The following is a 15,568-nucleotide window of genomic DNA, read 5'->3' as shown; positions in this document are numbered from 1 at the left end:
GTTACAGCCATTATAATATTATAGTTAGTTAAGTTAAAAAGCACAAAATGTTTTCTGAAATTTTGTTAAATAAAAGAATGAAGTTTAATAATAGCTGTAATCCAGTGCAGTGTGCAAACAAGGCAACAGTGCCATCAAGGGATGAGCTTTCTTATTTAAGAAAGGTGGGATAGTGGCTCTGTAATTTTCAATTTCTTTAAAAAAACAGCAAACAAAATTTACATCTGTGAATATGAAATTCTGCCACAAAAATACATTAATTAATAAGGAAATAAACGCCATTACCAGAAAGAATCCAAAGATGATATATTCGAAGGAAAGGAAAAGTCTTGAATAACATTAGTTTCTAGGCGCCGGGCAGCAAAATTACGAATCCCACTATGGCCACGCCAAGACCCGCCCTACGAAGCAGCTCGATTGGTTGGGGTTAGGCTATCCGATTGTTCAAGGGACCTGAACAAATGGGGTTACGTTACCTTGCGTTCTAATAGACGCCTGGCCAATAAATGCTATGGAAGGGCGGGTCTTGGAGTGGCCATAGTGGGATTCGTAATATCGCCGCCGGGCAGCTCTGCTGACTGTCCCTCTAAGCGGAACCTTAACGAGGGGACTTATTTCTGTGTTGCACTTGGTGGTGCTACAGGAAAATGTAGACTGAAAACAGGCGAGTTGTCAGGATAGACAGTATATTATTGTCAGCGACAGATTAACGTTACTCAAGGCTCACGGATTATTAAACCCGGGCTTTGTTTAACTTTGTGATGGATAATGAGGCTGATGCCTTTTATCGGGAGCTGCCAAAAGTGGTAAGTCACAAATGCATTGGTAAATCTTTACAAGAGAAAGGACTCGGAGGAGTTTAAAAATAATTAAATGTATGTTAGTTAATGTGATAGCTGGCTACATGCTAACGTCAGTGTTTTAACCGTCAACAGGAGCTTCACGCTCATCTCAACGGCTCCGTTAGCTTCCAAACCATTGAGAAACTCATCAGCCGAAAACCGCATCTCAACATTGAACACGGCATGACTGCTATCGGCAAAGGCCAGCTGAGGACACTGGATGAGTGGGTATACCTTTAATGCAAAGTTTAATGTAGTTAAGTGCTGGCGAGCGACGAATTCATCATCAATGATCTAGAGCTAACGTTACCTAGCTAGCTAACATTAATTGATGATTATTTCGTCGTCATTTCATTAATTTATTTGATTATTTAACATGAATGATGTGATATTAGAGTAGAAATTCAATGGTTCAGTGGCAAAGCAAATGAAGTGTGAAGTAGCGCTGCACGATAAGAGGAAAATATGCCATATATGCGATAACGTTGTGGAAAATCAAGCCATAACGATATTACTAGTGATAGCTATCTAAATAAACAGATACTAAAATGTACTCTGTTCTGCCTTTCTGCTGCTTTTAGTAAACTGATAAAATACAACAAATTGCTTGTTGAATTAAAAAAAAACTGAAAGGAAATTATTTCCAACATTATTTTATCGAACAAATAGAACATTTAACTAAACACAAAAGGCACCATTAAAAAAAGAATGGTAGTTACATTTTAAAGTGCATTTTTCTACTGATACTCTCTATTAACTAACTCAAAAAATACCTGAGTCTTTCGCAATGTGTTTATTTCGTAATGACATAAGGGGGCCTTAAACATTAAAACAACATGGCGCACATGTCCGCAGGTGTTTTCAGGTCTTCAAGGTCATCCATCAGTTGGTGGACACGGAGGAGGACATCCTGATGGTGAGGACATGCTGTTTGTTTAAACTTAAATTGGCTTTTGTTGACTTTTGTCTAACTTATCAGAATATCAGTAATATCAGGTGTTTCTTTTCTTTCTTCCCAGGTGGCTACGGATGTTATCAAGGAGTTTGCAGCTGATGGTGTCAAATATTTAGAGCTGAGAAGTACACCAAGGGAGGAGGAAAACACAGGTAAAGATGTTAACATGGAGCCTAATACTTTGATGATGTGATTTAACGTCAGGATTGTTTTATCAAATTATTAAGTTTGTCATCTTTTTCCTATAGGATTGACAAAAAAAAGATATGTTGAAACTGTCATAAAAGCCATCCAACAGTGTAAAAGCGAGGAAGTGGACATTGATGTCAGGTAGGCATAGACTGTATTAGGGCTGCACGATATGAGGAAAAGAATTTAAAACAAATTAAAGTAAATCATTTCCAACATTCTTTTATTGAACAAAGTGAACATTGATTAGAATATAAAAGTCACCACTAAAAAACAATGACAGTTATATTTTAAAGTGAAGTTTTCTACTGATATTTTCTTTCAACTAACAATCTCGGAGTGTCTTCACAATGTGTTTATTGCACCAGTTGATACTGCTATAAAAAAAAAAAAAACATTATATTGTGCAGCCCTAGACTGTATTATTTCAGTGTGCAGAAATGTATCTCAGGTGTGTGAGGTGTGGCTGTGTTGGACACACTCCCGCCACCATCATTGGCTGATGATAAAACCAACAAAACACTGCATAATGTGTTCCTATAATGATCCAGTAACTTGAGTGCTGGCCACAGTAGTGCATGGTTCTTAATGTGCCCATTTGTCCTGAAGGTTTCTGGTGGCAATTGACCGCAGGAATGGGACTGAAGTTGCCATGGAGACAGTGAAGCTTGCTGAGGAGTTCATGCTGTCCACTGATGGTTTGGTGGTAGGACTTGACCTCAGTGGAGATCCAAAGGTCAGTAAAAATCATAGTTTTACTCTGAATATTATGCATCATTTGAGTTGAAGCACCCACTGTGCCAAAACTGTAATGACTTCTGCCTTTTACAGATGGTAGGTTTATTTCTCAAACAGATTAAAATTAAAGTTTTACTTCTAATATTGAGCATCATGAGAATTAAAACACCTACTCGTTAGGTACCAGTTAGTTGAAAGTAAAAAAGCAGCATAGTAAAACTTAATTTTGTCGCTTACCGAAAGTGTGATCTTTCCATCTTGCTGGCTGCGGTACAATTTGCCAAGGTTTTCTGGTAATAACTGTGACTTATCCCAGTATGGTGGATTACTTTTTTTTTTAAGTGCCAAAAAATATGACTTAGACCTTGTTGTTAACCGTTTTTACCTTTTACAGTTGGTGGGTGTATTTCCTAAACAGATCAGAACAGGGTCGGTCTCAAAGATCCATTGCTGTTTTAAAATGCTGCGGTTTGACAATCTTGAGTTTCACAAATGAAATGCCATTGAGTGCAACATTTTGGGATGGTGAAGTACAGCAGATGCCTCCAAACTTCAGCAAATCATATCAAAACTATCTAAATGGAATATTCAGTCAGATTAAAAATAAGTGTTTTTGCTGCTGGATTTTGTCACAATACTTCTGTTAATGAATGTACTTTTAATTTTAAGGTTGGTCATGGAAAAGACCTACTTCCTGCTCTACAGAGGGCCAAGAACTGTGGACTAAAGTTGTCACTGCACCTCTCAGAAGTATGACCATAACATTTTTTATGTTATTTGTTATCTGTAGTCACATTATCTGTGAGTGAGCTGACATTACAACAAACACTGTTGCAGATACCATCACAGCTGGAGGAGTCAGATCTACTGTTGAACCTTCCTCCAGACAGGATCGGTCACGGCACCTTCTTGCATCCTGAAGTGGGTGGATCTCAAAGTCTTGTTGACAAAATGGTGCAGAACAACATACCACTGGGTAAGAGTGATATGAAATGATTACATTTCTTTGGTGTGCACAGTAAGTTAACTTGTTTTTTTATTTCTTAACTTTCTTTTTCTTGTAGAGCTTTGCCTGACATCAAACGTCAAAGGACAAACTGTATCGTGTTACTCCAAACATCATTTCAAGTACTGGTACCAGATGGGGCATCCAAGTGTGATTTGTGTAAGTTTACTCTCTTTGCACCTCACAGACAGCGAGGCCAACATTATTAATTTATTTGTTACAGGTTTTTCCACACAAAATTCTTATTTTCAAACCAAACCTTTTTTTTAATGACATACTATACTATGACTATTTTTTTTAATTTTATGACATACTATACTATGACTTTTAATGACCTACTATACTAAGACTTTTTAATGATATACTATTCTGACTTTTTTAAATTCATTTTTTTTTTTTTTTTTTACATACTATACAATGATTTTTTTTTTTAAACGTACTATTACTAACCGGTGTGACTGACTTCTTTATGCTACTATACTATGACTTTTTATGGCATACATTTTTATCGCATTCTACACTGACTAGCTTTATGAAATACTATGATTTTTTTTTGGGAAATATGCTGGCTCCTTACATTGTCATCCAAACTTTGAGAACCCCTGATGTAGAACCTGAGATAATGCCTAATGGTGAGAAAAATCAAAAGTTCACCATGAATATTTTTATTCTTTGTCACATTACAGACTGATGATAAGGGAGTCTTCAGTACAGACTTGTCTCAGGAATATCAGCTGGCAGCTTCAACATTTGGTCTCAGTCGTGAAGCCGTATGGAAACTCTCCCAGCAGGCCATAGACTATATATTCGCACCAGACACCGTGAAACAGCAGCTCAAACAGAAGTGGATTGATATACAGCCTCAGATGTTCAAGTGACCGGTTCAGTCAAACCTACAGCCAACCATATACCTCAAATTTCAGTTTAAAAAACTTTTCCTTTAACTTTTTACAAGTCTTTCTAGAAATCATGACATTAACTAAAATACTGTGAAAATGTTTGAAATAACTGAAAGTAAAAGATACCTATTTAGTACAAGTGTATGTTTTTTCTTTTGCTGAGATGCAGTTTCTGCGCAGTGTTGCACACATCATAAATCAAAGCAACAAACTCGTTATGACATAATATAGAAATGCAGGTGTATCTGGACAGCAGAATAAAAAAAAGAAAAAGCTAAAAACAAATCTCAACAGATATCCAGTCTTTTGGGTTCTCTTCAGTATCTGCAAGTCGGTCCAAGATTATCCAAACTTAAAAAAATAACATTATATTGATGCTACTTTGTGCCTACACACTGTCCTGTCAATACAGCACCGTTAACTGTCAAGCCTTTTTCCCAAATTTGCCATGCTTGTCCTTGCTCTTCTTGAATTTGCTGTGTTGCATTTCCTTCTTCTTTAGTTTCCCATGCTCGGCAGCCCCATTGCTTGCTTTGGGGTTTCCCCCATCCAACTTTCTCTTCTTGTCACTGTTAAGAGTAGGAAATTGTTACAAACATATTTCCACAACAACCAAACTTTTGCCAAAAATACTGATTGCAACTGCACCTCTTGATGCTGACGATAGCTGTGTTCCCTGCTTTCTTCAACACCTGGTCCCATTCCTCATCATCTCCACGGATCTTGTACCTGTAAATACAAAAGGAAATCATTACAACTACAGTAAATGCTACACACAAATAATGACCAAGGACATCCCTCCCGAACCTCATACTCACTCTTCCATGTCCATTTCCTTCACTTTCTCTACATCCTGCTTGTGTCTCTCCTCAAACTCTTTAGCTGCTTCATTCTGTCAGTGACAGATACATTTTTCTCAAACAAAAATCATAAAGGTAATGCAAATAACATTTTATCATTATTGTGTTGATTCTTTTCACAGTCAATTGCAAGGTCTATAAAATGGAGAAAATACACTCTTTACATTTTGCAAGGGATCAAGGTGACCCTGACAAACGGCTCCAAATCCAAAAATACTTCATTTACAATTGTATAAAAACAAGAAATTATGAAAAGCTGAAACCAGCAAATGTTTTTAAATTTTTGCTAGATAAAGGACTTGAATAATAATTCTAAATTGTTGACCACATACCAGATCATCATTAAGACTTCTGACAGTCGGCTCCATGGAAACGTCTTTAGTGGTCGCCATCTGTGCCTCAATAGCTTTTTCTTGGATGCTGGTGAAGACCTAGGATAGTAAATGCATTAAACAGGTATTCATGTTGTTGCAATAGTTTTTATGGCATATTCTTTATATCATATTATTCAATGGATTACGACTTCAAGACTTACTTGCACAAATTTCCGGATCAGACGGTTGAAGAGGCCCATGAGCTGCGAGCTTGGGAGTTCAATTTCCTTTTCTAGCTGTTCTACTGATTTGTGCTGTAACCCTATGCCCAGCAGTAATGCCTAGGAAAGAACAGGGACAATCAACAACTGTATCACAATATATACTATCACAATAAAACTGTATTCACGACAAACTGAGACCCTAACCAATGGGGAAACTTACACACTGTGCGGCTGAGAGAGAGACGTCACCGAACTGCTTGAGGAAAAACATGCGAGCCACTGTTGGGATCAGGTCCATGATGAGGTGGTAGTCCACCATGCTCCTCGAATATAACTCCAGACGTTTGAGGTCGTAGGGGCTGAAATGGGATGCCAGCTCGGAGCTACTGAGAACTGTGAAGGTCAAAGACAAGTTAGATCAGGTCTGTGAGATGCAGAGAAAACCTGATCATGTCAGTTAGTAGAGGAGTCTTACTGCTCGCCTCCTCCTTGGACTTCTTGTTCTGCAGGATGCTGAGTGACAGGCTCGGATGGAAGCGGCTGAACTGGTAGGAGAGGAGGGACAGGAAGCGCCGGCGGAAATCTGAGGAAAACAAAAACTGTTCAGTCAGTCTATAATAAGTTTAAACAAACCAGATCTCCAGAGGTAGTGCAGGAAAAGTTGTGGAAGTTCACCTTTCCAGAATGCAGACAACCACTGGCTCTGCTCCGGGGCTTCATCTGTGTTCAGCTGCTTCAGCATCACGCAAGAGTGCTCTCCTGTCAGGTCATTCTAGAGACAACCAAACACCAGTCATCACAACGTGACAACAGCACAATGTACAGAAACATACGAGAACATTTATTTTATACCTACAGGGGTTTGTCTTAAGTAGACTGGAGTATAACCCGCTTTCCTCCAGAACCTGTTAGGTTGCAAAAAAAAAAAAAAAAAAAAAAAAGAGAGTTTTTGACTTTTCTAAATCTGCAAAAAATATTACGACCCCCTTTCTCCATATTCAAAGAAACTCACTTGAGTAGCTGTGTAGTAAGACCATAGGAAACTCCTAGATAGTCCAGTCTCTCTGCTCTCCTCTCACTCAGCTTCAGCAGCAGAGGAGGGAGCTTCTTCCGTGGAGTGATCACCTCTTCCAGCAGACTGACCGCCTGGACAACAAGAGACACCAACAAGGCTATTATCACAGAAGTGTGCATTTAATCTGCCTCATCTAATCTCTAAATTGTATTCTTACTCTAGTCACACGTCATGCGAGTAATGGATCTCTTTCAAATACAGCTGAATACATTTCATTGTGTTACCTCACTGCTGACGGATGTGATCTCATTATGATTTGAGTGTGTGCTCTCATCCATGGTGGGAAACTTGCCCTCATAGTACATCTGCAGCAGTTGGAGAGCTCTGGAGCCGTAGCCCATCTGGTGGTTAGATGAAAAAAAACAGTTACATATAGTAAATCCAGATTAATTAAAATACTGGACAAATACGCTGAGGCCTTTGCAAGCTCTTACCCCTTGGTAATCTGGATTGACAGCAATTCTCACCACTCTACCTCCAGAGAGGCCCCCGAACTCTGGGTCTTGAAACTACAAAGAAAAGAGCAGATTCTAATTCATGTTTGCGTCTGTGGAAACGTGAGCTGTAATGATTTTGTCAAAAGCTTTGTGACTAGAGTGTACCTGTTCCGACACCGTCCAGGGAATGAGGTCACCAGAGGCTTTCTTCCCTCTGGACAGACTGTTTAGGATGGACTGCCGAGATATTTCTCCTTCCAGACACACCTGAGGGAAAAAGAAAGAACAAAAAGTCCAGTCAATAAACTTGACAAATGAAAAAAATAAGATTCAAACAACAACTAAAGGAGGGGGCTGGGGAGGGGGGCACAAAGTTGGGTCTGAATGCTTTAGGTAAATTCAAACTGGCTGATTTGGTGGAAGTCTTCTGAAAGGGTCTCACCTGCACCACAGCGAGGACCTCCGGTAGAGAGTTCTGTGTGGGAGGAACAGGTGGCAGGAGGCAGAAGAGGTGATGGGCCGGAGCATCGGACAACATCTGCAGGTCGTTTGGGGAATTCTGGATCCCAAGAAAACATTTGAGTCAGTGAATAAACACAAGGGTGACACAACACTGTATGCAGGACATTATGCTCGAGGAAAAACAAGTTATGGGAAGACAAGCTAATAATATCACCTTGTAGTGCGATGCCACATAGAGGGCCATCAACCTCTGCAGGAAAGCCTCAGAGGCCTTGTGGTAACAGAACAGTGTGTCTCTGTTCACATAATATCTGGACAGTGTGGGTTCAGGAGTGTGCCACTCTCAGACAAAACAGTGAAGAAGCATTTAGTTACATGATTTACAGTAGGATACAAAAAATTACAGATTTATTACAAATAATCTGATATCCTGCAATTTGAACCTCTAATGATCTGTCTGATTATCTGATTCACATAAGATTCTGTTTTAGACCAATATGAGAAACTTTCTGGGTAAGCCCCAAGGTAAGTAATATCTTTAGAAATCATTGAAGGGTATATGTGATTAACAACAGCACAGAGATGAATTGTTTATTATTTTAATACCTCCAGGTTAATATTAAAGAGAAGAGAATAATCATGTAGTTTACTTTGACTTCCATGCAAAAACACTAAACACCCTCTAGTTCCAGCTTTTCAAATTTGCTGCTTTTTTGTCTTATTTGATAGTGAATTGAATAATATAATAATAACAATAATAATATTTCTGTATTTTCTGACCAAACAATCAAGAAAGTAATCAGCAGACTGATCAATATTTAAAGTAATCATTATTTGCTGCCCTACTCTAAATGTCCGTTTACAGATAGTGACCAAGGAAACATTTACATTTACAACAATGCTGTTGGTCACACCGTCTTTACATTGATTCTCCAGCTCCATCGCCTTGGTTATCATTATTTTTTTCGCCTTGGTTATTGTTTTTCCCTTTTTTAAGTTATGTTCAAAAAACCCTTTCAGTCAGTGCTCCACGACCAAAAAGGCACTGGCAAAAAGATCGGAGTTGGTCCTGGGCGGCTGTGGCTGCCCACTGCTCCTATGTAGGCCTACAGGATGGGTTAAATGCACATGATGTTGAGAGCCCTTTAACATGCATAAAGGATACAGGTCACAAGTCTGTGGAAGTGGGCAGCCAGAAATGAGCCTGGGTATGTTCAGACAGTCCAGACAGAGCAGGTCATTCAGCCACTTCTCAACAGCATCCCCTGGAGCATACCGAATGGACTCGTGAAGAGAAACCTCATGGAGAGAGCGAGCTGTGAACAGAGACAGATAAACAGCAGTCAGTCCATCCATTTTCTGACACTTACGCGGGGCCGGGGCCACATTGGGCAACTCCAGAAAAGGATCGAGTTTGGTTCCAGACCCAGTGCCATGTGTAGGTGAGCCCAGCTAAATCTAGTCCACATCCCACAATAGCACTGGTTCCCCATCCCTAGAACCAGTCTATGATCCCAGAGGGCAGTATGCCTAGGTCCCCGCCTTTACCTGCCACTAGACTCTCACCAGAGAGCTTCCCTTTTAGGTCTGGCTCCCGGAGATGGGGGGGCATGGTTACACTGAACACGCAGAGATATTTACCTGCTGCTAGCCTCTCTGTGTTGCTGCTCCTGTTCTCGGCTGACATGCTCTGCTGACTGTCTGCACTCTGCTGCCTCAACTGCTGAATCAGTTTGAGGGAAAGAGAGCGACCAGTGCCTTCATAGCTGCGAGATGAAGAGAGGCAAAGGAAAACTGGTTAGAAATGCAAAAAAGCAAGAGGTGAACTGATTAGGCAACTCATCGATCGACAGAAATATTAACTATTTGTAATCACCAGTTGCAGCTTTTCAATGCTAATTTTCTTTGTCTTCTACTATACTAACTTGACTGAAGGTCTTCGGGGTTTGCAAATTTATCTGAATATATAAAACGTGTATACATTTACGTGAAAGGCGTATATTTCTCTCGTGAATTTCTGACAATTTATACTAAACAACGAATCGAGAATGACAACGAAAATAATCGTTTTTCAGCTGTACAAATAATCATTACTACTGCTTATACTTCACTATTCATTAAATCCATATTACTCAAAATGGTTTCTTAAAATGTCCTTGTGTGTTATGTTATTTGAACAAAATTGGTTGGCGTTTGATTATATAATATCATCCAGCTCTATTACTGACCCGTTGATGGTGGAGGCCATGAAAACCAGATAAGGCCCCAGCAGTTTCTTAACCAGAGGAAGAGGGATGGCTGCAGCCTCATCAATGACCAGCAGTTCAGCCTGGCCCAGCTTCAATGCATCACCTGGGTGGATGTACTGTTGGTCAAATGAACAGGATGGTCAGATAGGGGTAATTCACTTATTGTAAAGAACAGCAGAGATGGAGAAGAGTGGTCTGTTCTCGTTTACCTGAATTGTCTGCCGGTGCTCTTTAAAGATGTTCACCCGCACCACAGCTTTGTTGAACTCTGGATTCAAAGACTGGATGATTTCATAGTCAAGATGCTCCTACAAACGCAAAAGGGGGATATGAGATGGTGTGTGCTAACAGCATGAACGTACGGTTGCTGATACAGAAAAGCTTCTCAGGCAGCCTACCTGATACTGCAGAGCATCAAAGCCTTTGAAGATGAACTCAAACATGGTATGGAGGTTGTCCGGGCTCGGTGAGGTTACAAAAATATTGGAGTAGCTGTAAAGAATGACAGGAAATCATTAGCAAAAAAAATTGAGACAATAAACAATGCAGATATATTTGTATGACATTTGTATTACAGAAAACTAATCTGTACCCAAAAGCCACAGCCCCAGCGACAGCCAGCCCCAGTGCTGCAGACTTGCCTCGGCCACGGGCAGCAGTCAGAGCCACGGTGCTCCTCAGAGTCTTCTCTGAGATCGCCTCAATGAACTTCAGCACCCCTTTAGCCTAAAAGGACAAAACAAACCTCAAAAGTTACATTTATAAATGCCGATATAAAATGGGAGGACTATTGAGGTTTTATTTCTCTGGGAACACTGTCGTGATCGTGTCGTGAAGTGCTGGTTACTTGAAATTGTATTGGTGCATTGATCAATAGTTATAGTTTGTAAATGTATAAAGGGGCTCTTTAGTGAGAGGTCCTCACCTGGTCCATAGTCCTGCAGCTATCCACCAACACACCCACAGGCTGAGTGTCCTGAAGGGACTCCTTCAGATCCTTCAGCTCCTGTTCTCGTGGAGACAAACCATCCTCCTGAAGGGAATGAGACAAGTGCTCAGAAATCAGGGAGCCTTAAGCTAACAAGTAAGCAAACTGTATTTATGTAGCACAAAGTACTTAATGGAATTGAGAAAAAAAAGGAGGAATGAAAGAGACAAACAAGGCAATTTGTTTTTAAAAAGGACAAAGTGTACACAACTCAAAATATTAACTTCACAAGAAAAAATCCACAGAAAATAAGCAAGTTTAAAGATGCTTTGTAAAAAGTGCACTGGTTTGTCTTCATGAGGCTATTCCAACGACAATGAGCGACAACAGATCACCACCTTCATTTTTTTTTTACTTGATCTTGGAACAGCCTTGGGAGACCTGAGGCTCCTCCAAGTGGTAAAAAATCATTAAAGAGGCATAAACACAAGAGTAAAGTTTTGAGAGCACCCGTAAAGGAGACACTGAGCCAGTGGAGAGAAGCAAAAAGCGATGTAATATGATATACATTTTGTACAAGAAAGCATTGAATTGTGCTTTTTGCTTTTATTGTTGTGGATCTCCCGAGCCGCTGGATGGAAACAGAAATGTTCTTCATGTTTGGTTGATAATTGACTCAAATGAATAAATCGCTTATCAAACCAATTGCAGTTTCATTTTCTGTTGGTCAACTAATTGATTGAACGACTAATCATTTCTACTCTAATATAATTACCTGAGTCTTTGGAGGAACAGGCGTGATGTTTGCCATGTGGCTGGAGATTGGCAGGATGTTTAGTTGGTCATCAATGACAACGCAGTTTTTGCAGGATGCAAGTGACAGAATAAATCTAGAAACAGTGAAACACAACTGATAAATATTGTTACACTGTTGGCTACAAATGCACCAAATTCCATGAGAGTCAGCGGAACACTTCTTACCTCTCATTGAACCTTCCCACCACATCCTGATGAGCCTCGGTGCGGTAACGAGAGTGCACGTCCTAGATGAAAGCAAACCACAGCAATCCAAGGTCAAGCAAACAGAGTCTGACATGTGTGGAGATGGAACAGGTCAGAGACTTACCATAGTCATTGTGTACAGCTGCTTGAGAGAGTTCATCGTCCTGAGCAGAATCACCACTATACCACCTCCTTCTACAGTCTCAACAGTTCTCGCTAAGAGATTGGGAGTGAGAGCTTCAAAGTCCTGTGTGACACAGAAAACAAACGCTATTAAGAGTATATTTGCTACATCAACTTGTCTACAGCAGTGGTTCCAAACCTTTTTCGGATTGTGACGCAATAAAATGAAACATATTTTGTGTCCTTCGATACATCCTGGGAGGCCCTGGTCTACAGGTGAGAGGAGTAACTCACCTGCAAGACGCACATGCCGTAGGTGTTTCCCAGGATCTTGTGCGTTTCGTTGTAGTAACAGTATCGGATGTTGGTTGCAGCGATGAACAGTTCAAACGGGTCATCCTGATTCAGATTCAACGTGCCAGTTTTTATCTTTTTCTGCAGCTGTCTCATGCGCTTCTTCCGATTGCTGTTTCAGACATTTTTGACAAATCAAGTAGATAAGAAGACATCTTTATTGATCACGAGTGGGGAAATTTGGATGTTGCAGCAGTACAACAGAACCATAATACATTAATACAGGGAAGTATAGATATCTTCTTTTTGATACAATAAACAGCTCCATCTCTGAGGGGAGTTTACACTCACCTGCTGAATCCCAGGTCTTTTTTGTAGCACCAGAGCACAGAAGGTCTTGCTCTGACGGCAGCTTTAGACAGCATGTGATGCAAAATGACAACCTGGATCGGAGGCAGATTAAATTGGTTTTAACGTCAAATGCAAAGACAATTACATAAAACTGAATTCGGATTCATTTGCCCGAGAGAACAGGAGGGGAAAGATTACCTGATCTCTCCCTCGATCTCCCACCACCACAAATATGGACCGATGCTGCAAAGCGACTCCATTCTCTATCTGGACACGAATCCGGTTGTCTACCTTCTTGCGGACTGTTGCCATCGTCTCACTGCTACTGAGAGAGGTCCGAAAACACACCGCGTTAAAAGCAAATTATCAAAAATACAGTGCGACATAAACGGCGCAGTAACATCCACAAAGTGTTGTCAAACTGAGAGGAGGGAGGATTGAGTGGAGCTAACTTGCAGCCAAAACAAACGAGAGTTAATGGCAGCAGGGAAACTAAAATCTGAAGAACACAGAATTAAAGCATCGTTTCAAACACTCAACTTATTTACCTTCTGTTACAGACAAACTGGTTGTTGTTTATTCTTTACGCACTTCCAACAAGTCGAGGGCTGAATTTACACGCCAGCCATCATGCTGTTGATACCATGGTTGATACACTCACGTGGAGTCAGACAGCCGTTAATGGAGGACCCCCGGCGTGACGTAAAAACTGCGCGACGGTCTCCTAGTTTGCAGTTGATGGTTGATGCCCCGAATTAGGTCTGCTAGGTGGAATTATCTACAATTGAACAGATTATAGAACCTAAAACTAAACTTTAAACTGCAACTATCTTGATTATTGGTCAAGTAATCTTTTAAAGCGTTAAGTGTCGAATACGGTGGTGGACACCGGTGGTCAGGGAAGCCGTCCGACTGAAGAAGGAGTCTTTCCGGGATGCAAAATTACGAATCCCACTATGGCCACGCCGAGACCCGCCCTACAAAGCAGCTCGATTGGTTGGGGTTAGGCATTTCACCTCGAGTGGTTAAGGTTGGGGTTAGGGGATTGGTCAGGGGATAGGACCTGTACATGTAAGCATGGACGCCTGGCCAATAGTAGTGTGTGAACGCTATTGAAGGGCGGGACTTGGCGTGGCCATAGTGGGATTTGTAATATCGCTTCCGGGATATGTTATCCCAGAGGACTCCGGAGGCGGTTGCAGGGTACCGAAGGGCCCGAAGGGCTGCAGCCTCTGCCGTGAAAGAGGCAAAGCAGCGGGTGTGGGAGAAGTTTGGAGAAGACATGGAGAAGGACTTTCGGTCGGCACCAAGGTGCTTCTGGAAAACTGTTCGCCACCTCAGGAGGGGGAAGCGGGGAACCATCCAAGCTGTGTACAGTAAGGATGGGACACTGTTGACCTCAACTGAGGAGGTAATAGGGCGGTGGAAGGAGCACTTTGAGGAACTCCTGAATCCGACTAATACGCCCTCTATGTTAGAGGCAGAGCTGGAGGATGATGGGGGATCATTGTCAATTTCCCAGGTGGAAGTCACTGATGTAGTCAAACAACTCCTCAGTGGCAAAGCCCCTGGGATTGATGAGATCCGTCCAGAAATGCTCAAGGCTCTGGGGGGCTGTCCTGGTTGACACGCCTCTTCAACATTGCGTGGAAGTCTGGGACAGTGCCAAAGGAGTGGCAGACCGGGGTGGTGCCACTGGCCACACTTCTCAGCCTCCCTGGTAAAGTCTACTCCAAGGTGCTGGAAAGGAGGGTTCGGCCGATAGTCGAACCTCGGGTTGAGGAGGAACAATGCGGATTCCGTCCTGGTCGTGGAACAACGGACCAGCTCTTCAGGATCCTGGAGGGAGCCTGGGAGTAATGCTAACCGGTCTACATGTGTTTTGTGGATCTGGAGGAGGCGTATGACCGGGTCCCCCGGGAGATACTGTGGGAGGTGCTGCGGGAGTATGGGGTGAGGGGGTCTCTTCTCAGGGCCATCCAATCTCTGTACAACCAAAGTGAGAGCTGTGTCCGGTTTCTCGGCAGTAAGTCGGACTCGTTTCAGTTGAGGGTTGGCCTCCGCCAGGGCTGCGCTTTGTCACCAATCCTGTTTGTAACATTTATGGACAGGATATCGAGGCGTAGTCGGGGTGGGGACGGGTTGCGGTTCGGTGGGCTGGGGATCTCATCGCTGCTCTTTGCAGATGATGTGGTCCTGATGGCATCATCGGCCTGCGACCTTCAGCACTCACTGGATCGGTTTGCAGCCGAGAGTGAAGCGGTTGGGATGAGGATCAGCACCTCTAAATCTGAGGCTATGGTTCTCAGCAGGAAACCGATGGAGTGCCTTCTCCAGGTAGGGAATGAGTCCTTACCCCAAGTGAAGGAGTTCAAGTACCTTGGGGTTTTGTTCGCGAGTGAGGGGACAATGGAGCGGGAGATTGGTCGGAGAATCGGCGCAGCGGGTGCGGTATTACATTCAATCTACCGCACTGCCAGGACGAAAAAGAGAGCTGAGCCAGAAGGCAAAGCTCTCGATCTACCGGTCAGTTTTCATTCCTACCCTCACCTATGGTCATGAAGGCTGGGTCATGACCGAAAGAACGAGATCCAGGGTACAAGCGGCCGAAATGGGTTTC

General features: G+C 42.0%; 2 protein-coding genes across 3 annotated transcripts; one reads left to right on the top strand and one right to left on the bottom strand.

Moving 5' to 3' along the window:
• Nucleotides 1-549: 549 nt before the first annotated feature.
• On the top strand, nucleotides 550-4,763 carry mapda (N6-Methyl-AMP deaminase). The gene is made up of 10 exons (XM_028585593.1): nucleotides 550-806; nucleotides 936-1,066; nucleotides 1,698-1,758; nucleotides 1,862-1,949; nucleotides 2,046-2,127; nucleotides 2,596-2,722; nucleotides 3,394-3,474; nucleotides 3,562-3,700; nucleotides 3,789-3,889; nucleotides 4,417-4,763. Exons 1-10 carry the CDS (start codon nucleotides 762-764, stop codon nucleotides 4,606-4,608), a joined length of 1,047 nt encoding a protein of 348 aa, XP_028441394.1. The 5' UTR covers nucleotides 550-761; the 3' UTR covers nucleotides 4,609-4,763.
• Nucleotides 4,380-13,886, bottom strand: nat10 (N-acetyltransferase 10). 2 transcript variants are annotated; one of them, XM_028585591.1, is made up of 29 exons: nucleotides 13,497-13,886; nucleotides 13,147-13,273; nucleotides 12,949-13,040; nucleotides 12,598-12,769; nucleotides 12,305-12,427; nucleotides 12,160-12,221; nucleotides 11,954-12,068; nucleotides 11,176-11,283; nucleotides 10,843-10,976; nucleotides 10,649-10,742; nucleotides 10,460-10,558; nucleotides 10,230-10,366; nucleotides 9,643-9,767; nucleotides 9,167-9,317; nucleotides 8,216-8,312; nucleotides 7,982-8,098; nucleotides 7,705-7,806; nucleotides 7,537-7,611; nucleotides 7,327-7,443; nucleotides 7,040-7,173; nucleotides 6,884-6,932; nucleotides 6,703-6,799; nucleotides 6,503-6,610; nucleotides 6,248-6,420; nucleotides 6,025-6,144; nucleotides 5,822-5,920; nucleotides 5,448-5,521; nucleotides 5,278-5,358; nucleotides 4,380-5,198 (listed from the first exon to the last, which is right to left on the bottom strand). In XM_028585591.1, exons 2-29 carry the CDS (start codon nucleotides 13,258-13,260, stop codon nucleotides 5,054-5,056), a joined length of 3,114 nt encoding a protein of 1,037 aa, XP_028441392.1. In that variant the 5' UTR covers nucleotides 13,261-13,273; nucleotides 13,497-13,886; the 3' UTR covers nucleotides 4,380-5,053. The 2 variants fall into 2 exon arrangements, with proteins under 2 accessions (XP_028441392.1, XP_028441393.1); XM_028585592.1 differs by having other exon boundaries at nucleotides 13,147-13,270.
• Nucleotides 13,887-15,568: the final 1,682 nt, after the last annotated feature.

The sequence above is a fragment of the Perca flavescens genome, chromosome 8, assembly GCF_004354835.1.
Source record: "Perca flavescens isolate YP-PL-M2 chromosome 8, PFLA_1.0, whole genome shotgun sequence".
Lineage (NCBI taxonomy): Eukaryota > Metazoa > Chordata > Actinopteri > Perciformes > Percidae > Perca > Perca flavescens.
This window is presented reverse-complemented; position numbering and strand designations above follow the sequence as displayed.